Source organism: Gymnodraco acuticeps, unplaced genomic scaffold, assembly GCF_902827175.1.
Source record: "Gymnodraco acuticeps unplaced genomic scaffold, fGymAcu1.1, whole genome shotgun sequence".
Lineage (NCBI taxonomy): Eukaryota > Metazoa > Chordata > Actinopteri > Perciformes > Bathydraconidae > Gymnodraco > Gymnodraco acuticeps.
The window spans coordinates 105,001-127,577 of record NW_022990767.1 but is presented as its reverse complement, the minus strand read 5'-3'; the positions used below and the strand labels follow the sequence as shown (position 1 = coordinate 127,577).

General features: G+C 41.4%; 1 protein-coding gene across 10 annotated transcripts in view; it reads right to left on the bottom strand.

Annotated features, from left to right (window-relative positions):
• Positions 1-821: 821 nt before the first annotated feature.
• LOC117556889 (solute carrier family 12 member 6-like) overlaps positions 822-22,577 on the bottom strand; it is a 56,485-nt gene continuing 34,729 nt past the window's right edge. For 6 of the 10 annotated variants that reach the window (XM_034232465.1, XM_034232470.1, XM_034232469.1 and 3 more), the window contains 13 exons: positions 21,509-21,627; positions 20,474-20,572; positions 20,256-20,375; positions 19,716-19,820; positions 18,187-18,355; positions 15,386-15,581; positions 14,768-14,937; positions 13,537-13,668; positions 12,112-12,219; positions 5,231-5,293; positions 3,168-3,460; positions 2,948-3,081; positions 822-2,419 (listed from right to left, as the gene is read on the bottom strand). In XM_034232465.1, the coding sequence (XP_034088356.1) occupies positions 2,328-2,419; positions 2,948-3,081; positions 3,168-3,460; positions 5,231-5,293; positions 12,112-12,219; positions 13,537-13,668; positions 14,768-14,937; positions 15,386-15,581; positions 18,187-18,355; positions 19,716-19,820; positions 20,256-20,375; positions 20,474-20,572; positions 21,509-21,627 (1,800 nt within the window). In that variant the 3' untranslated portion in view covers positions 822-2,327. Of the gene's footprint in view, positions 2,448-2,882; positions 3,082-3,167; positions 3,461-5,225; positions 5,294-12,111; positions 12,220-13,536; positions 13,669-14,767; positions 14,938-15,385; positions 15,582-18,186; positions 18,356-19,715; positions 19,821-20,255; positions 20,376-20,473; positions 20,573-21,508; positions 21,628-22,577 lie in introns of those variants that run through there. The other 4 variants (XM_034232472.1, XM_034232471.1, XM_034232475.1 and 1 more) reach the window with 4 other exon arrangements.

Sequence of the window (22,577 nt, the reverse complement as noted above, 5' to 3'; positions counted from 1 at the left end):
CTGTTACCATGCCACGGCAACCTCTTGATTGGTGGAGAGATGGCCATATAGGCGGAGCTCCTCGTCACTGACGTCAGACTATTTTCAAATCTGGATCAGTCTGTATCAGATCCGTTAAAGCCACGTTTTTAGAGATTTGGGTATGGAGGAAAAGAGAGATGGTTGTGTTTTCTGACACTTGGTGAGTTCCCTGACACACCGGGAACACATATTCATGTATAAAAGACGTACAAAGGTGCATTTTGCATGATAGGTCACCTTTAAGCATATTATGGGGTGTCATCAAATGCCGTTGCCATGGCAACAGGTCACTCGCCATCAAGTTAGTTCAAAAGTTCGCAGTTCAAATATTCTGCTGCTTTTCCAAGCCTTTTTCCTTTCTTCCTTCTCTCATCACACATTCAAGCCCCCAGTGTTCATGTATCATTTCAATCTAAATTCTTCACTTTCTTCTTACACATTACATTTCAGCAGAAAGCATTCCCACTAGCAATTTCTTCAGGAATTGCTTTCTCTAGTTGATTATTGTTTAAACTTTAAATTACATGCATTAATATTAAGTAAGAGATCATTATTACAGTGCTATGACATTATGTTATGGTAGGAATTGCAGCACATATATCAGCCAGTAAAAACACATTATATATATATATTGGCATTTTATAATATAATCATTACAATGTGATGAAATAAAAGCACCATCAGTCAGTTTCTTTCAAAATTGCTTTATTTCTTTCCGTATTTTTTCAAGCATATTTTTTATGATTCCATTTTTTATATTAATGTAATTAAAAAAAGATAAAACTTGGGATCTTTTTTTGTCTTTATGTACAAAAAAAAAAAAAACATTTAGGAAAAAAAACTATGAACATAAAAGAATCCCTGCACGATAACACTGTAAAAAAAAAGAAGCATTAAAGTGGAATCACACACACCTCCAGTTTACAGTTCCTAACTTAAGCCACACACACACACACACACACACACACACACACACACACACACACACACACACACACACACACACACACACACACACACACACACACACACACACACACACACACACACACACACACACACACACACACACACACACACACACACACACCTCTCCAAGTGACATTTCATCAGCATGCAGTGTAGTGGTACTTTTTCGACGGCCAATAATATGGTTTCATTGTCGACCTCTACACCGTCTACTCGAACATGATATTATTGACATGCGGTCCAACGTGGGCGTCGATAGTTTCCTCATTGTTAGTTTGATTTTGGTTTTCCTTGACATCAAAAATCATAACCGTGTCGGTACCTTTAAGGAACCAATTCCTATTTCCATCCTTGTCGTTAGCAGAGCACACGGCTGCTGTTCAGATTAGGGTACGTGCCACTTGATGAATGTCTTTCTGACATCTGTCGTCATGAGGTTATGGAGAAGAGAAAATAAGCTCATTTTAACTGAGAAAACAAAAAGATTGAGGTGAAAAGTCATAATAATAGCTCATCATGATGTATTTCTTAATATGTCAGATATTAAATTAAAAAAGGCCAATACTGAGTTGTAATTTTGTCTCACAACTATGACTTTTGACGTGTTAAGTCATAACTCGGGCTTTTTTTGACTCAATTTCTTTACTCGATAAGTCAAAATAGCATTGGTTGAGTCTTTTATTTTTCCACTTTCTTACCCTGGTGAAAACGAGCTTTTATAGAACAAATATGTACGAAAAAATGTATTCTGAGGTCAGTGCATAAATAGTGGTTATGCAAAGAAAATAGGCCATTATTGATAGGAGAAATGTTACACTTTCAAGTAAGGTCACATTGATGCTTCACTGAGGCTCCTCACTTCCTGTTCATGTGGTATTATAATAAACTTCACTGTGTCCTCAAGGAGACAAAAAATAATAATCCAGACACTCGGCCTACTCTCAAACACATCCAAAATACATTCTGTACAAAAAGACACCCTGAGTCTCATCATTTCGCTGCATCTCCTCACATTCGCTTGTCCACCGCCACCAAAAAAAACACAACACTGGTCCCCTTCTCCAACAGACCGCACCCCCCACAGATGGACAACACACACACACTTACACACTTGGCTGATCACTCTTATTATTTGTCTTCGATCGTGGAATTGTGTTGGCATTTCTGTAGCTTGACATAAGTGGAATGGAAACCCTAAGGATGAAAGGAAAAGGTTTCGGGGGGCTGACAGCCAATGAGAGTCTCTCCTTTTGCCCCCTCGCAGAGCTCCCCCCCCCTCCCTTCACTCGCTTCTATGTGATTGGCTGCGTCTTTATCGCTTCCTTGGTTTCGTCCAATCAGGAGTAGATGGTGATGACTTCACCTCCTCCTCCTCTGACCAATAGGACGCGCTCCAGCCCTTCTGTCAGGACCTCCAGGAACTCCATGTCTGGTCCCAAAGTTAAGGAGTGATAAGGCTGAAGATCATGGAGTAAGAAGGGGTAAAATGTTAGGTAAATATTCGTATTATGGCGCAGTGTCTCCTGGAGGAAACTCATGAGCCGCTTTCACACCAAGTACTTTGCCGTACTTAGTGCCAGCACCCCCATGGCACTAAGTACAGATATTATGCTCCGTCTGTGTTCCTAACATTCATCTGAATGCAACTTACAAATAATGTATCTAATATATCATATTCAAATGACTTGTATAGACTCTCCTTGCACTATTTCTATTCTATTTTATTTGTATTACTTGCACTATATTATCTGTTTTATTGTGTTGCACTGTTGCAGGAGCCTACGTTTTTAATTGGCATATCTACACGTAGCTGTGTGCAAATGACAATGAAAGCCTTGAATCTTGAACATTCATCAAGTTTCTGAAGCTTTTAAACCATCAAACAACCCCACCTGATGAAGTGAAAGCATCTTAAATATCCTAAACGATCAGAAAACCCCTCAGATTTTAAGGATACAGTTCTCGTCTCCGTCCGTGTTCCTGGGCGGCCCCGGCATGTTGAGCAGGACCAGCCGGGCATCGTGGGATTTATTGACGATGACCTCGTTGAGTTTCACCGCGGTGTGCATCCGCCTCACGTTAGAGTGATCCCTGCAGGAGAAAAACAAGACACACACTTAACAACGTGTTTAAAAGAACTACAAAAATGGCTGACTGTGGGTGTTTTCCGCACTCACGGCCTCATGCTGAGCATGTCTCTGAATCCCTCTGGAGTGGAGCATCCAGAGTGAGCCGCTCGGTACTGAGAGCTCTTCTCTTTGGTCCAGGTCATCTGAACTCTGCGGTGATGTTCGTTGCTTCCTCTTCCTCCTCCTCTTCCTCCTCCTCTTCCTCCTTCTCCTCCTCCATTTCCATTTCCTCCTCCAGCGTTTGAGGCTCTTTCTCTCTCTCCTCCGTCAGTATCGTCGTCATCGTCCGATCCGAGGCTCGTCAAACGCAGCATAGAGTTTCTGTCTTTCACCGCCTGAGCCTGAACACACACACACACACACACACACACACACACACACACACACACACACACACACACACACACACACACACACACACACACACACACACACACACACACACACACACACACACACACACACACACACACACACACACCACACACACACACACACACACACACACACACACACACACACACACACACACACACACACACACACACACACACACACACACACACACACACACACACTTATTCTTCTACATTCCTGTTCTCCCCTCTCTCCTCTCTCGTAGTCGGGGTTGAGATACACCGAAAGACAACACAAGGTTAACTAACTTACTAACAGGAAACTCTATCAGGAACACCGAGGAAAACTACAGGGACACGTCTGAAGAATAATATTAAGAAGAAGTGAGAATTGAAAAGGCTGTATAATGACACCAATTACAGAAAGGCATATTAATGATATTAGATATATATTATTATATATTTGAGACTGTTATTTATGTCCTAATGTGTGCATATGTATAAATGTGTCTGTTGACTGTGTATATAATAAGTTTATACATATTTTTTGTGTATATATATATTTGTATTTCGATGTCTCTGTCTGTACACACAAACTTAAAGATTGACTTTGATAATAAAAAGTATATTTTGGACCCAGATCAGCATATGTTAACTTCATTATCGGATACATTCTTAATTGAATCTTTCAGATAAAAACATTTTAAGAACAGATGAACGAGGATTTGAAGCTAGAGTTGAACCCTTGTGCATCAATAAAGACATTTAAGGTTTTTAACTGAATATTTACGGCTAATGTGTAAATGCATAAGGTATAGATTTAGATAGTCTTACATTGTGTAGCCAACATACAGACAATGTCTATTTGATGTTGGTTAAAAAAGTAAAGTGGAAAAAATATATATAAATTCAGTGTCTTGGTCTAAGACCTAAACGTTCATTAATACTTATAATAGAATTGGTTTATTGATTTAAAAAGGTTGCATAAAAACAAGCACTCTTATTCTGTGTTTTCCTTCTGAAGGATTCAAAGGCTCTCACTGATCTAAAACTATGGGATCAAGGAGACCTCTTCATTTGAATCTAAATGATTACAACACACCTACTGCTTTACTAACATGAAACTTACTTCATCAAAACTCCAGCGGTCCCTCTGAGGAGACCAGTGTGCAAAGGAGATGAACTTTAATAATGAACCTGGTATTTAATAAAGAATCACGTCTGTACCGAGTGTCCTTTGGGGAAACATGAAGTCACCTGGTATTACCTGCTATAAGCTCATCTCTCTGTAATAATGTCTAATTATTTAGCCGATATAACCTCCTCTTAGAGCGGTATATAACATTTAAGGGGAAATGTAGTTTTTGAAATACAAGGAAAGCAACAAAGTATGAAAGTAACATAAATAAATAATAGAAAGAACATTAAATAGAAAGTATACACAGCTTTTGGAGACACATGATATGACACATGACAGTATTGATAGCAGCAGTCAACCAGTCTACTTAAACATTGTATGGCAGGCTAATATGTGATCAATAATATCAAAGAAAATGACTTATTTAATATTGTACATTCCTAAATTAATCTGAGACAACAATATAACATCTGTAATAAAGTCAATTGCTTTTATCTGAACACATTTACAAGAATATAGTTTCTTTAACAGATATTCTATGATGAAAACACTGCCTGAATCCCTTCACATTTGGACTGTAATGAGACTGATGACCTCCCGCTGGCCACTGACCTCACCTGAGACTTCGCAGCTCCACCTGCCTCCGTCCTACTGCTGCTGCTGCTGCCGCCAGGGTGTCCCTGATCAAATGATGCACGACAAACACATCAGACAAACCGTGCACACAACTGTTACATCAACATGTGTCCCCTCTTCTCCATGTCTCTTCTACATCAGCATGTGTCCCCTCTTCTTCATGTCTCTTCTACATCAACATGTGTCCCCTCTTCTTCATGTCTCTTCTACATCAACATGTGTCCCCTCTTCTTCATGTCTCTTCTACATCAACATGTGTCCCCTCTTCTTCATGTCTCTTCTTCATCAACATGTGTCCCCTCTTCTTCATGTCTCTTCTACATCAACATGTGTCCCCTCTTCTTCATGTCTCTTCTACATCAACATGTGTCCCCTCTTCTTCATGTCTCTTCTACATTAACATGTGTCCCCTCTTCTTCATGTCTCTTCTACATTAACATGTGTCCCCTCTTCTTCATGTCTCTTCTAAATCAACATGTGTCCCCTCTTCTTCATGTCTCTTCTAAATCAACATGTGTCCCCTCTTCTTCATGTCTCTTCTACATCAACATGTGTCCCCCCCTTCTTCATGTCTCTTCTACATCAACATGTGTCCCCTCTTCTTCATGTCTCTTCTACATCAACATGTGTCCCCTCTTCTTCATGTCTCTTCTACATCAACATGTGTCCCCTCTTCTTCATGTCTCTTCTAAATCAACATGTGTCCCCTCTTCTTCATGTCTCTTCTAAATCAACATGTGTCCCCTCTTCTTCATGTCTCCTCTACATCAACATGTGTCCCCTCTTCTTCCTGTCTCTTCTAAATCAACATGTGTCCCCCTCTTCTTCATGTCTCTTCTACATCAACATGTGTCCCCTCTTCTTCATGTTTCTTCTACATCAACATGTGTCCCCTCTTCTTCATGTTTCTTCTACATCAACATGTGTCCCCTCTTCTTCATGTCTCTTCTACATCAACATGTGTCCCCTCTTCTCCATGTCTCTTCTACATCAACATGTGTCCCCTCTTCTTCATGTCTCTTCTAAATCAACATGTGTCCCCTCTTCTTCATGTCTCTTCTAAATCAACATGTGTCCCCTCTTCTTCATGTCTCCTCTACATCAACATGTGTCCCCTCTTCTTCATGTCTCTTCTAAATCAACATGTGTCCCCTCTTCTTCATGTCTCTTCTACATCAACATGTGTCCCCTCTTCTTCATGTTTCTTCTACATCAACATGTGTCCCCTCTTCTTCATGTTTCTTCTACATCAACATGTGTCCCCTCTTCTTCATGTTTCTTCTACATCAACATGTGTCCCCTCTTCTTCATGTCTCTTCTACATCAACATGTGTCCCCTCTTCTTCATGTCTCTTCTACATTAACATGTGTCCCCTCTTCTTCATGTCTCTTCTACATCAACATGTGTCCCCTCTTCTTCATGTCTCTTCCACATCAACATGTGTCCCCTCTTCTTCATGTCTCTTCTAAATCAACATGTGTCCCCTCTTCTTCATGTCTCCTCTACATCAACATGTGTCCCCTCTTCTTCATGTCTCTTCTAAATCAACATGTGTCCCCTCTTCTTCATGTCTCTTCTAAATCAACATGTGTCCCCTCTTCTTCATGTCTCCTCTACATCAACATGTGTCCCCTCTTCTTCATGTCTCTTCTAAATCAACATGTGTCCCCTCTTCTTCATGTCTCTTCTACATCAACATGTGTCCCCTCTTCTTCATGTCTCTTCTAAATCAACATGTGTCCCCTCTTCTTCATGTCTCTTCTAAATCAACATGTGTCCCCTCTTCTTCATGTCTCCTCTACATCAACATGTGTCCCCCTCTTCTTCATGTCTCTTCTAAATCAACATGTGTCCCCTCTTCTTCATGTCTCTTCTACATCAACATGTGTCCCCTCTTCTTCATGTCTCTTCTACATCAACATGTGTCCCCTCTTCTTCATGTCTCTTCTACATCAACATGTGTCCCCTCTTCTTCATGTCTCTTCTTCATCAACATGTGTCCCCTCTTCTTCATGTCTCTTCTACATCAACATGTGTCCCCTCTTCTTCATGTCTCTTCTACATCAACATGTGTCCCCTCTTCTTCATGTCTCTTCTACATCAACATGTGTCCCCTCTTCTTCATGTCTCTTCTACATCAACATGTGTCCCCTCTGTGGAAAGAGACTCTGAAAGTTTCAGGAACAAAGATTCTCTCTCTTTTTGATCCATTTCTATAAAAACCTGTCTGAAAATGAGCTGATCAGATTTTGGCCACTTTATGATGTCATAACGATGTTTTGTCTTGTGTAACCATTAGCCAATCAGCAACCAAGGTAACCCCCCACCTTATCACCTGAATCTCCTCCTAGAGCACCATTGTGTTCTTTTTAACCAAATCTCTCTCAAAGGGGCGTGGGGAGGGGCTCCTTATTTTCATCTAAAGTAACAGACATGGGGCTTTCACACCAACGCGGTTCCAGGGCCGGTTCGGAGCTAGAGCCTGAAAAGCACCGTTTTTTCCTGTTCACACCGCAGCGGATCCGGCTCTAAGCTGCGAAACCCGGTGCTTTAGAAATATATAAAAGCATTTATTTTAATTGTGCAGCAGTCAGTTTATAATTTTGGCAGCACTGTTGAGCATTTTGAAAATGTATTTTCATGCCTCTGTGCAAGGCTTAGTCTTTCTATCTGTATAGCCACTGGTGTAAAGTAACTAAGTTCATAAACTCAAGTACTATACTTGGGTAACATTTTGAGATACTTGTACTTTATTTAAGTATTTCAATGTTTTGCTACTTTGTACTTCAACTCCTCTACAGTTCAGAGGTACATGGTGTACTTCAACTCCTCTACAGTTCAGAGGTACATGGTGTACTTCTACTCCTCTACAGTTCAGAGGTACATGGTGTACTTCTACTCCACTACAGTTCAGAGGTACATGGTGTACTTCAACTCCTCTACAGTTCAGAGGTACATGGTGTACTTCTACTCCTCTACAGTTCAGAGGTACATGGTGTACTTCTACTCCACTACAGTTCAGAGGTACATGGTGTACTTCAACTCCTCTACAGTTCAGAGGTACATGGTGTACTTCTACTCACTACAGTTCAAAGGTACATGGTGTACTTCTACTCCACTACGGGATAATAACACCAGGACTCGTGGACACTGCCTCAAGTTGAAGAAACAGTACTCAAGACTGGCTATCCGCCGCAACTTTTTTAGCCTGCGTGTGGTCGACTTGTGGAATGATCTGCCAGAAAGCGTTGTCACATCCAAGACGGTTAACTGTCTCAAATCCCGCCTCGACCACTACTGGTCAAACATCACCTTCACTTTGGACTATGTGACTGTTGCCAGCATCCATAGTAAATAAAGAATCAGTGATCTACTTATTTATTTATGAGCGACTAAAAAGCCTTAGGCCTATTACAGCCGTATCCTATTGATTGATTGACTACAGTTCAGAGGTACATGGTGTACTTCTACTCCACAGGTACATGGTGTACTTCTACTCCTCTACAGTTCAGAGGTACATGGTGTACTTCTACTCCACAGGTACATGGTGTACTTCTACTCCTCTACAGTTCAGAGGTACATGGTGTACTTCTACTCCTCTACAGTTCAGAGGTACATGGTGTACTTCTACTCCTCTACAGTTCAGAGGTACATGGTGTACTTCTACTCCACTACATTTCAGAGGTACATGGTGTACTTCTACTCCACTACAGTTCAGAGGTACATGGTGTACTTCTACTCCACTACATTTCAGAGGTACATGGTGTACTTCTACTCCACTACATTTCAGAGGTACATGGTGTACTTCTACTCCACTACAGTTCAGAGGTACATGGTGTACTTCTACTCCATAGGTACATGGTGTACTTCTACTCCTCTACAGTTCAGAGGTACATGGTGTACTTCTAGTACTGCACTACAGTTCAGAGGTACATGGTGTACTTCTAGTACTGCACTACAGTTCAGAGGTACATGGTGTACTTCTACTCCACTACATTTCAGAGGTACATGGTGTACTTCTACTCCTCTACAGTTCAGAGGTACATGGTGTACTTCTAGTACTGCACTACAGTTCAGAGGTACATGGTGTACTTCTAGTACTGCACTACAGTTCAGAGGTACATGGTGTACTTCTACTCCAATACAGTTCAGAGGTACATGGTGTACTTCTACTCCACTACATGTAATACCTTTAGTTACTTAGATGTGGATGAATGATGTGAAATCTAATCAAGTGTTGAATCAGACTTTAGTTCCACCTGGAGTAAATCCACCAGCTACCCTGCAGTATACAAAGTCATTCAAACTAGCTGCACCTTTACCAGCTTTGAGAACACTTTCATGATCAATCATTATAAAACATATCATATATATTATTCTGAAATGGACCAATCTGCACAATGACTAATTTTACTGTCGCTACTTTCACTATATTTTGATGATAATACTTTTCTACTTTTACTTGAAGAACATTTTTGAATGCATGACTTTTACTGTAACAGAGTATTCCTACACTCTGGTACTTCTACTTTTATTAAGTACAAGATCTGAGTTCTTCTATTAAAGTACAAGATCTGAGTACTTCTACTTTTATTCAGTACAAGATCTGAGTACTTCTACTAAAGTACAAGATCTGAGTACTTCTACTTTTACTCTAGCACAATATCTATACTTATACCACCTCCTATGAAAAAAACCCATTAGAAAACGAAGGCTAATGCTAACGTTAGCAGATAGTGACAATGTATGCTAGCTAGCTAGCTCAACGATTCCTTAAATGATATTAATAATAATAATAATAATGCATTACATTTTTTTATTAGAGCGCTTTTACAGGTGCTCAAAGCGCTTTACAAGTACACATTACACATATTAGACATGTAAGAGTCATAACTGCGGACATTACCCACAGGAGCAAATGCGGGTAAAGTGTCTTGCCCAAGGACACAACGGCCTGACGCAGTGGCGGCCGAGGCGGGTTTCGAACTGGAGTTCACCAACGCCCCTTGATTTGATATTGCGACAGAAAAACGTTTCAGTTCACATCACGCTCTGCCGCTCCGACAGGGAGCTCTGCTCTGAACACCTGAACGGCCCGTTCTAACAGCTGTTCACCAGCGGCTCAGTCTGTGCCACAGTGACTCCGCACAGTTAACGAACACACCGTAGCTAATGTACCTGACCCTCATCCCGGAGAGGCAGAGTTCAGCCGACAGGCAGGAAGACTCGAGCACACAGCTCGCGCTTCATATATTAAAAAAATAACACCATGCGCGTCATGATGGCACATAACTCGCGACCGCAGATTATTTCGACGATTAGATAACATGTAAATTATATTTGACGCAACTTTAGTTACATTTCCATGACTTTTCCAAAACTTTGGGAAAAATATTGTTTTCCATAACTTTTCCAGGGCCTGGAATTTGCATTTTGAATTTCCATGATTTTTCCAGGTTTTCAATGACCGTACGAACCCTGATAAAAAAAAACACACTTTATAAAGTCAGGCAACACTAACCAGGCTTCGTGTGATTCTGTTTATTTGTACCTTTAGTTCAGTGGTTCTCAAACTTTTTCTGTCAGGCCCCCCCTTTGGAGAAAAAAAAAAGTCGGGCCCCCCCAACACAAATAGTCAGGCTCAGTAGCTCAGGTAGCTTGACGTTTCATAGAGGGTGCTCAAACATTTAGGGTTTCCCATTAATGTACTGGTCGCTACAGTGGAATTTTCTACTGCAACATTCCCCACGCATATACACAATGTACCCGCGACTGTTACAATGAAGGCTCGATAATCAGCTCACGGCATATAGGTGTAAGCAGGGGTCAAGTGCTATTTTTATAGGTGGTGTGTGGACCTCACATAGGGGGGTCCGGGGGCAAGCTCCCCCGGGAAGATTTCATGTTTAAATATTGAAGTTAAATGCATCAATCTGGTGCACTTTGAGAGCAAAATGAAGAGATCTATGGATACATCTCTCAACACGTAATAATACTATACTGCATCATATTATTTTCGAATCAATAATTTTTAAAATTATGATTTTTTTTTTTTTTTTTTAAATCTTTTTTTTTTTTTAAACCATTTTTCCTCCTGGTCTCTCGCGCCCCCCCTGGCATGCCTCTGCGCCCCCCTGGGGGGGCGCGCCCCCCACTTTGAGAACCACTGCTTTAGTTTGACCATCCGTTCACTGTTATTGATCATTGTGGAGAGAGGCAGACGTGTTGTTTTGTATTATAACAGCTATCAGATGGAATCAATACATGGGCTGCACAGGTTGTCATGTCCGACTATCACAAGTAGAATCATAATGAAAAGATCAAATGTGCCTGTAGAAAATGGCTTATGCCACAATAGGATAGCAACGAGTAGTCAAGATAGTGAGATTAGCTTCGGTTGCTATGCCAACATCACCCATTTTATACCAGAGAAACGTTCATAACAGCGTTGTGATGCCCAGTCGGGCTGAAAAGAAAAACCGGTTCCGAACCAGAAAAGCACGGAGCTAGAACGGGAACCGCGTTGGTGTGAAAGGGGCAACAGAGAATCAGCACTTTTGAACCAGGGCTGAAACAGAGGGGATTATGGGTAATGCTGCAATGATCTGTTTGGGGTTTGGAGCTAAACGCTTCAGAGACATGTTTTGTATCTGAGAGCTATAATATATTGATGAAATGTAATCTAATAGGGGACCTTTAATAATGACCCAAATACTGATGAAGAATCACTCAAAACATCGTGTTATCTACCCCTCTAGGAAACTACAGATGCATCACTGCATTGACTGTTTACATGCACATCTACACCCTTTTTCTTTTTTTAAACAAGAGGATATAAATGTGATTGTGAGTTCAGCTTACCTCTCTCTCCCGGTCAGATTTGGACAGTCTCATCTGCCGGAGCATCTGAGATCTCTGCTCCATCATCAGAGTCCTCTCGTAGGTGTACGCGCTGATGTCACTGTCATGCTGAGAGAGAGAAATCATAAAAACATTATTATTCAACTGTTAAAGGAAATGTCTCAGATTTGTATTTGTACCGATAAACATTGCAGATTTGTAACTTGAGTAAAATCCTACATCTTATAGATTTTCTGTTTTGTGTAAAATGTCTTTTTTTCACTTAAGTATTAAAAAGCTTTTCTTTTCTTTTTGTACACACACAGCTGCTTCATTAGTTCTCTTGAGTCATGACAGAACCATTCACTGCAAGAATAGGAACCTAAATTAATATACATTTTATTTAAAGAGATTTTATAAATATTCAAAGACACATACAGGATAAAATATCTAAAAACATGGTTTAAATAATATTATCTACACATTAACCTGTTAAGCCCCGAGCCTGTTTTTCAGGTCTCAGGCTCGAAAATGACATTCCCAGAACAAACATATCTTCCCTTCTAAAAGGGTTACATTAATCATCTTTTTTCTCAAAGTAATGATAAACCTGTGAGTTGGATGTAGAAAAGTCAGAATCAATATAGATTATTTTTATTTAAAGTAAATTCAGATTGAACATAGTGAAAAAATGTAAATTATAGTGTCCGTCCCAAAAAAAAAAAGACTTATAGTGAAAAGCACCCTTGAATGATGGTAAGGTAGACTAAAAGCTGTAGGAATCCAAACTATAACATATAATAAGTACCCTGTATCAAGATTGATGCAAAACAAGTGACATTTTACCTTTTTAGAGAGGTTTAGCAACAAAAAACCCACTTCTGGGGTCATTTGGGTGGATTTGCCATTTCTCTGGAACCATTGGTCGATTTTAATGATTGACACCTCTTTTGAATCGTTAGAGCCAATAGAATCGAGGGAAAGTTCCTAAATCCAGCCACACGTTACCATCGAGGAGTGAGAGTGATGCGCACGCAGCTTGCCCAAACCGAAAGCTATGTTACGCTCTGAAAACTCAGTTTATTGACAAAAATGTTATGATGGATTATCAGTACAGCGTCTGAGGGCTGTTTCTTGCAAGGTGTTGCTCAACAGGTTAAAAGCACCTCAAAAAGACGAGAAGCTCTAAAAGAGGGGAAATACATGACTGGACTGTTGTGTCTACAGGTGTACAACTATTGTCATGCTTTGAGTATTTTGCAGTCAGGTAACAAGAGCTGAAACCACGGGAGTCGGTGGAACTGAATGTGTGCAGATTATTCATATTATTACCCATTTTTCCATCTCTACACTCTGGTTTTCTTGCACATTCACAGTGAAGGGAAACTCATGTTAATACTATTATTTAAGTGAGTAAAAATGTCCTGATTAACCACGCCAGCGTACCATCTCAACCACTTCCACCTCAGCCTCGATGCGGAGGTGATACAGGAAGGTTGCCAGATCCTTCTTCATCTGGATGGAGTTATCCTCCATTTGGGCCACGGTGAAGATCCTCATCCCACACTTACGCCACACCTGAGGAATATTTAACACATTCAGCAATATTTCCACTAAAGGAGGGACATTTTAAAGCAGGGGGGTCAAACGCAATTCCATGGCGGGCCACATCAGCATTCTGGTTGCACTCAAAGGGCCGGTTGAAACTTTAAGACTATTTAAATATACATATATGAATATTTGCTGTAAAGTGTCTCTCCTGTAGGCTAATTTTATTATATGTACAGCACTTTGGCTCGACCAAAAATCGTTTATAAATGTGCTATATAAATAAAACTTGATTTGATTTGATATAATATATATTAAATAATGTATTATATTACATTATTGGCTCTGCATTGGATTATTATCAGTTCTGGTAATAACTTCATAAATAACTACGTCTGAAAGCAGAAGTCTAGGGCAAACAATTGAAAGCAAATATTCAACAATTACACCAATTTTATGTATTTTATATTCTTTGCAAGCTCATGCGGGCCAAATAAAATGAGGTTTTTTGCCCGCCGGCGTGAAGTGTTTGACACCCCTGTTTTTTTCTTTAGACTTTTGTTTACAAGGCTGAACCAAGACACATTTGATGTTCAGCACAGTAGCTGATATGTGTGAGCTTGAAGTCAAATGAGGGATGTCACTAAGTCAAATTACTGAATGGTTAATTCTACATTAACCAAATTGATAACACATCTAGATTCCCCTTAACATAACCTGGTATATACATTTCAAACATTGTTGACTAAAGGGAACATTATGTTCATTTGTAAAACGGCAGCAAAATCCTACATTTGAGTTGACAGTGATTTTGTATCTCAGCACATCGTAGCTACTGTTATTAATAAATCCGTTCTAGATCAACATGCTTTGACAATTATTTGCTTTCTTAATCTGGCAGCATGTCAACTCATACATCATGATTCAGACACCTATGAGAAAAAGACAGCTTTGCATTACAAAAGGGGAAAATGGGAACAGGAGGTGGGATGGGAGTTTTTTTTCTTAAAATACAGAATAGATGGCGACCCCTCCACTGCCCCTAACAGCAGCCAGGATACTGCATTTCCAGATGCTAGCACACAATAAGACACCCCTGTTTTAAAGTGTGTGTAACCACAGATGCTACCTTGTGTTGGCGCAGCAGGAAGGGCAGCAGCATCAGCATCCCCCCGTCGTGGACGATCCACCACACGTCGATGTAGCCCTCGCTGCAGGGCTCGCTGTTGTTGGGGAACAGGGAGATGTTTTTGGGCACCAGCAGGGCCAGGTGGGCTGCTGTGGTGACCCGCACCGTGTCTGAGGGAAGAGAGGGGGCGCTGTTAGGATGAGAAACTGAGAAGCTCAAACTCCAAGCTCAGGGGAAAGCAAAAACCAGGGCTGCCCCCAATTAGCCGACTAAACGGTAGTCGGCGGAAAAAGTATTTGTCGACTAATTTTCCATTAGTCAATTAGTAGTCAATTAAACTACATTTAATTTACATTTCAAAGGTTCATTATTAAAGTTTTATTTTATATTTGCTGTGAAGCACAACGTACCATGCTGTTATAATAACGCTCTTTGAAACTGAAACCATCTTGGGAGAAAAAAATAAATATAATAATAATCATAATTTATCATAAACGTGCGACGATTGGTCGACTAATCGCCTTAATTGACGACTAGAAAAATCTTTAGTCGAGGGCATCCCTAGCAAAACCCTCTTTTCTTTGACATTTCAAACATGTTCCCTCCTCTTGCACTCACTGATGAAGGTCTTCCAGGCCTGAGGGTCCTCGCTCTGCCTCCAGGCGTGAGGCCAGCCCATCACCACCGTGTTGGGCTTCATTCCTCCGAGCCCACTGGACTGGATCATGTGACTGATGCCTTCCCGGGGCTTCTGGGCCACGATGCACTGACAGAAGCCCTTCACCCGCTCCTTATCCATCAGGTGCTTCAGAGTCTGAGACAGGACATGTGGAGGACATTCTTAAGCGAAACTGATAAATGATGATATATTTGTATTGTACAATGCCATGTCTTTTACATTTCCCAAATTGGGATCAATAAAGTACTTCTTATCTCATATTTCTGCTGTAACAAATGTAAATGTCCCCAAAAAAAGGGACTTTTATGGATTTATTTTAAATTGTATTCAGGGTTCATACGCTTTTTCACCAATGATTTTCAATGACTTCTAACTAATTTTCCATGACCAAAGAAATGACTCTTTCTCAGCGTTCCACTGAAAATGGTTTATTTGAACATGGAACAGGAAAATAAGGTCTGCATATGAAACATGTTGTGCCTATCTAAAACAAATCAAATAGGCTTACTAGCTTCTACACGCTAACGCAATCATGGGCAAACTAAGGCCCGCGGGCCATATCCGGCCCCGTTGGGCTTTTGAATCCGGCCCGCCGAATATTGGTACAAAATTGTCCAAATTATAGTAAAGACCGCATTCATTTAGCCTTTTTCCTGCAATACCCGGCATTTCAGTTGATCCCACTAGATGGCGCACTCTAGACACAATTGACCTTTGCTGGAGTCTGGTCTATTCTCTCAGCTGGCCCCACTCGGCAACCCGGCAAGATCAAAGAACCAAATATTTCACGCTTACGTTGGAGGGGGCGAGATTAAGCTGAGCAATAACAGTTCATGGCGAGTACGGCGAATACAAGTTGTAACAAGCAGTAGCGCTGAGCAAAGTGACTAGAACGAGACCACACACTTATCAAAAACACTTATATAAAGTCAGGTAACACTAACAGGCTTAGTGGGATTCTGTTTATTTGACCTTACTTTAATGACCCCGTTCACTGTTATTGACCATTGTGAAGAAGAGGCAGACGTTTTCCTGTGGTTTTGTATTATTGCAGCTATCGGATGGAATCAATACATGGGCTACATGTGGCCATCACAACGAAAATCATAACGAAAACTACGCCGGTAAAATATGCGTGTAGAAAACGGCTTATGCCACAATATGATAGCAACAAGTAGTCAAGATAGTCTGATTAGCTAACATCGCAGTAGAATGCCAGAGAAACGTTCATAACAGCGCTGTGATGCCAAACAGCTTTCAAACTAAAACACATTCACTGATGGGGATGGGGGATATTTATCAGCTGCTTGTGCGACAGTCAGACAATGAAAACTTTACAGCGGCCGCTACCGCGAGTTAACGGGAGAATAAACTCCGGTAGACGAGCAGTGCTCCAGCGGGCAGTAATGCAGCTGAACCACATTAATAAACAATGCACCACGGCACTCTGGAGACAGGTATAAGGTTGGAGAAGTAGTTATTTAATTTAATCTGGCTTCGTGTGATTAAAAACTACCCGACGCAGTCCTCTATTGATGTTGTTGTGAGCGGTGTTTCGGAGAAAATCAGCGACGTAAAACGCTGTGTGGGTCATAAGAAGGCACGTAAACGATGACGCAATAATTCACCTTTGAACCTGCATCTGTAACAATGAGTGGACGAAAAGAAAAGAAAAGTCAACATTGAGTGCCGAGTGTATAATGAGGAGTGGACAGCTAAATATTTTTTCACCGATCTGCTACGGGCCCGGCCCGTCTGTCAAATTTTAAAACTCATAGTGGCCCCGAGCCAAAAAGTTTGCCCACCCCTACGCTAAAGCCACTAATATCTCTCACCAGCAAAATACCTCGTCAGTTAAAAGCCATTTTACGTTTCATTACTATACAATACAGCATGGGTCGGCAATAGGTGGCCGGTTAAAACATTTTAATTTTTTTAAATGTGATTTGAACGGGACGGCACAAAACGAGAAGCATTCGGTCTACAAAGACAGAGAGGAGACTGTTCGGCTGTACTCAGCATTGATTCAAAACGCACTAAAGCTTTGGATCTTAATAAGCTTGTGAGCAGTGGCGGACTGCCCATCTGGAGAATCACAGAACGGCACCGCAGCGAGGCCCCCCCCCCCCCCCCATTGACAATTGACAGTTCACTAGCACCCCCCCCCCCCAAGCATTCGAACGTGTCACATGTTTTAACAATCAATTAAGCCTTTGATTATGTTCTGGCCAGCCATCTAGTGGCTCAGAAAAAAATTGGCCCAAGGACAAACTTACTTGCGACCCCTGCGATACAGTATTTATTATCATTATAGAATTACTATTTCGGCGATTAGCTAAAATATTAATTATATTTGATGCAACTTTAGTGACTTTTCTAAAACTTTGGGAAGAATATTCTTTTCCATAACTTTTCCAGGGCCTGGAATTTCCATTTTGAATTTTCCAGGTTTTTAATGAACCCTGTGTATTCCCCTAAATTAATCTGAGACAACAAATAAACATCTGTAATAAAGTAATAATAAGTAAATTGCTTTTATCTGAACACATTCACAAGAATATATTGAGTTTCTTTGTTTTTAACTAACAGATATTCTATGATGAAAACACTATCTAAAACTATCTTATCTTTCTGCTGTAACAAATGTAAATGCCCCCCCCCCCCCCCCCGAATAAAAGGTATTCTGATTCTGTAACTAGATATACAGATAATGCTTCAGATTAAAAACACAAACTCCTACCTGCTCGGCAGCGAGAGCCTCTCCGTAATTCTGCAGGAAGTTTCCGGAGACCACGGTGCCGACGATGGTCAGGCCTTTCCCCGCCTTCAGCTGGCTGGCGAACGTCAGCAGGCGAGGAGACTTAACGTGGGCGTCCTCGTCCAGCTTCAGTAACACCAGAACCTGAGGCCTGCAGGAGAGAGAGAGGGTTAGCAGGTGTGGATTTGAAGAATCAATACAGCTGCATGTTCTCCTACACAGTCTATGGAGGGTTTCTATTGTAGTTTATTCGTGATATTACATGTTCAATGTTACATATTGAGCAAATGTGGGTCCCTTTCCTCCATGTGTGACATCTCTATTTAAAAGGGCATTTGAAATGTCTTGAGTATATTCACTCAAGTCGGGAAAAGCTGAGAAGCACGGAAAAAACCATTTTGTTATCTATTTTCTAAGTCTGAAAAAAGGGTTTTGCCAGGATAATCTTATTCAAAGTTCCTCAATTGTTGTTTTCATATAGAGAGGCGAAGTCCCTCCCTTTCCGGGGGAGCTCCATATTTCGGAAAAATTATGTATTGAAGTCAATGGAGAGAGAAAGATTATCTTTCGATCCCGTTTGAATTGTGCCACGAATTACACACATGATGTTTGTCAATTTAAAAGATAATTTTGCAAGTCAACAAAATTAAAATGTGTCGTAAAACTGTGAAGTAATACTTTTTTTTTTGTGAAACCGCTCAATGAACTACAACTCCCGTCTCGTACCACACACCAAGACGGCCGTCACGTTGGCACATTTCCCCTCTTTCTTTCAGAATGAAGTGGAAAGTATTCAAAGAGGTGAAAATCACTCCAAGTCTGGGCATGTTGAGAGCTGTACATACACATAAGGGGAGTGAGTCGGTTCCTAAGAGCCAGCATGCGGGACCGGCATTCTGGGATTTGTAGTCTTTCTAGTTGCATATTTTTCATAGTCTTATATTTCAACAGTTTTACGACAAACTGACTTTTGACATGGAAATTATCTTTTAAATTGACAAACATCATATGTGTAATTCGTGGCACAATTCAAACGGGATCGAGAGATAATCTTTCTCTCCCCATTGACTTCAATGCATAATTTTTCCGAAATAAGGTCCCATGGGTCTGAAGTAGATGGGCGGGACTTCGCCTCTCTATAGTATAGTTTAGTTGTTCGAAATAGGGCTGAAATACTTCCTTTCGTCACCTGCTTTTTTGTCTTAAACACAGTCATAGTGATAGTCATACTATTGCAACAGTATGTGAAAAGTCTATTTCCTTGTATCATGTTTTAGTATTTGTCCTTTTTTGATTCTGGCAATAAATAATTATCGTATCGCAAGAAAACAATTTAGATTAGATTTCATGGATGGAAGAGATGGATGGAAGAGATGGATGGATCATCAAACAACTTGTTCCTCACTTTCCTGTAAAGTGTTCTCTACTGCAGGGCTACAGGCCGAGCAAATTAAGCACTAATTTTAGTAATAATGCGATGACATTTTTTAAATAAAGTCTGAGTTTTGTACCTCCAGTTCTTGGTGTGCGGCGGCCCCTCCTCCAGCCTCAGGAGGGCGTACCGGGCAGCGCTGAGCGACAGGCCGCGGATCCCATCCCCCCACTCCTTCTCCGCTCTAACACACACACACACACACACACACAGGATCAACATGTATGTACTACCGGATATGTGCTGTGTGTGTATTGTGACTCCCCTGACCCAAACACTCACTAAAAACAAAAGATGACTCATTCTGGATATAGACTCAGATACACACACACACAGGATCAACATGTATGTACTGCCAGATATGTGCTATGTGTGTATTGTGACTCCCCTGACCCACACTAAAAACAAAAGATGACTCATTCCACACACACACACACACACACACACACACACACACACACACACACACACACACACACACACACACACACACACACACACACACACACACACACACACACACACACACACACACACACACACACACACACACACACACACACACACCTCTTGACCATGCTGTACATGTAGGGGGGGATACATCTCCATAGCAACATACCCGTGGTACTCAATGTACTTGTAGATCATGCCGGCGATCACCATGGCAACGATTGCGTAGTACCAGGAGGAAATGAACATGAGCGCCAGGCAGATCGTCATCCCCAAAAACGACAAAGTCCTGCACACACCAGAGGCATGGATTAGTGTGTGTGTTTACATGCGTGTGGTGTGTGTTGACGTGAGTGTGTGTGTGTGTGTGTGTGTATGTGTGTGTACCAGTGGTAGTAGGAGAAGCGAGGCCTCCAGTTGGGCGTCCTCAGGAGAGTTTGGAGACCACAGGCGAGGTTCACGAACAGATAACACATCAGGAAAAACCTGAATAAAATAAATAAAAACATAAATTAAACTGAAGCCCCTGAAGGAAGAGAGACCAGTTTAAATATTGAGATACAGCACTCGAGATTAAGCCACTTCGCTTACACCCGTTAACGTCAAACAAACGGCCACCAGAACACGTGTGAATATAGAAAAATGTGTCTGGATAATTACTTAAGAGGGTTAATCGCTGCGAAAATGCAACTACATTATGAAAAAAACTTCATCGTGGTTTAGCAGCGCCAGAATCTACCTTCCAAAACGTGCAGAAGCTACAATTGACAATAATATTAAACTTCCTCCCTGATGCAGAGGTCTGAGAGTATTTTGTACATATCCTATATTCTATTGACATGTATATAGACTTTTCACTACTTTGGATTTTATTATATATGTTGCGTTGTTGGAGGAGCTCAGGTCAGAGGAATGTCATTGCCATTTCTACACTGTAGCTTTGTGCATATGACAATAAAACCTTTGAATTTGATATTTTGAATTTTCTAGTAACACATCTTATCAGCATTATCTCCAAGTTTTTAGTCTGGTCAAGGCAAGTTTATTTATATAGCACTTTTCAACACAAGGCAATTCAAAGTGCAAAGGTCAAACAGATATAGGCTTAAAAAAACGAATTTTTGCAAGAACATTGACTAAAGAGGCGTGATTACACACACACACACACACACACACACACACACCCACACACACACACACACACCACACACACACACACACACACACACACACAGCACACACACACAACACACACACAACACACACACACACCACACACACACACACCACACACACACACACACACACACACACACACCACACACACACACACACACACCCACACACCACACACACTCACACACACACACCACACACACACACACACACACACACACACACACACACAGACACACGTCTCACATGGTAAGGATGGGAGCCACCAGGTCCAGGGAGGCGATGAGGATCCCCAGCTCGGCGATCAGAGCCGTCAGCAGCAGAGCCCAGGTCGGCTCCCCGTTAGCCTTCCCATGGCCAAACACCTGGAACACACAGGAGGAAGGAGAGATTAAGGCCCCGGCCACACGAAGACGAAAACGGTCATTTGCGTTACTGTTTAGTGTCGTATAGACCATTAGGCCACACGAGGACGACCGAATACGGCACTAAACGACTGCGGAAACGATAACGGGTCCCAAGGTGGATAGAACGGCATACGCAACGCTCTGGGGGGTCAAATGGCTCCGTGTGTATGCCCTATACGATCATTTTCTGATAATGATGAGGCAATAGCCCCGCCTCTCCCCACCTCTGCTGCTCACCCCCGCGTCAAAGTAAACTGCACACTGAATTCAGATTATTTATCTTTCTCTCGATATGGACATAAACGCGAGTGAAGTCTAATCTGACAGGACGGAGACACCTCTCAAACTACCTAAACTAGTTATAAATATGTTTATTTTTACTGTCGGCCGGGTCACTCATTACTGGATCAGCTGCTGCATGAGACAGACACTGACGCTGTCCGGAGAGAGGGAGGAAAAAGAGAGGCTCCGTGTATTTTATTATTATATTATATAGAGTCGTTATTCATTTGTTTTAAAGCTCAATAAATAACAAAGAAGACCTTTGACCGGCACTTTTATAATTTTGTCGGAAGATTTAAACTGTAATACACGTTGACTGGCGAAAAACTCTGCCCGGTTCCCTCGGCCCCCACCGCGGAGAATAAACAGAAGGGCAACCATGACAACCATGCTTCTTCGCTGCTTTTGTGGAGGAAGTTACAGCGCCACGTACAGGCTCCTGCATATGTACTGCAGCTTCTCCAGCGGTTGGAGCTAAACGGAGCGGTCTCGTGTGGACAGACACTATCCGGTGAATATTGCGTGTGGACGGAAGCTTTTTTGCGATTGTGTTTGCGTTAATCCTATGCGTTTAGCTGTTTTCGTCCTCGTGTGGCCGGGGGTCTAAATATAGTATAATAATTAGT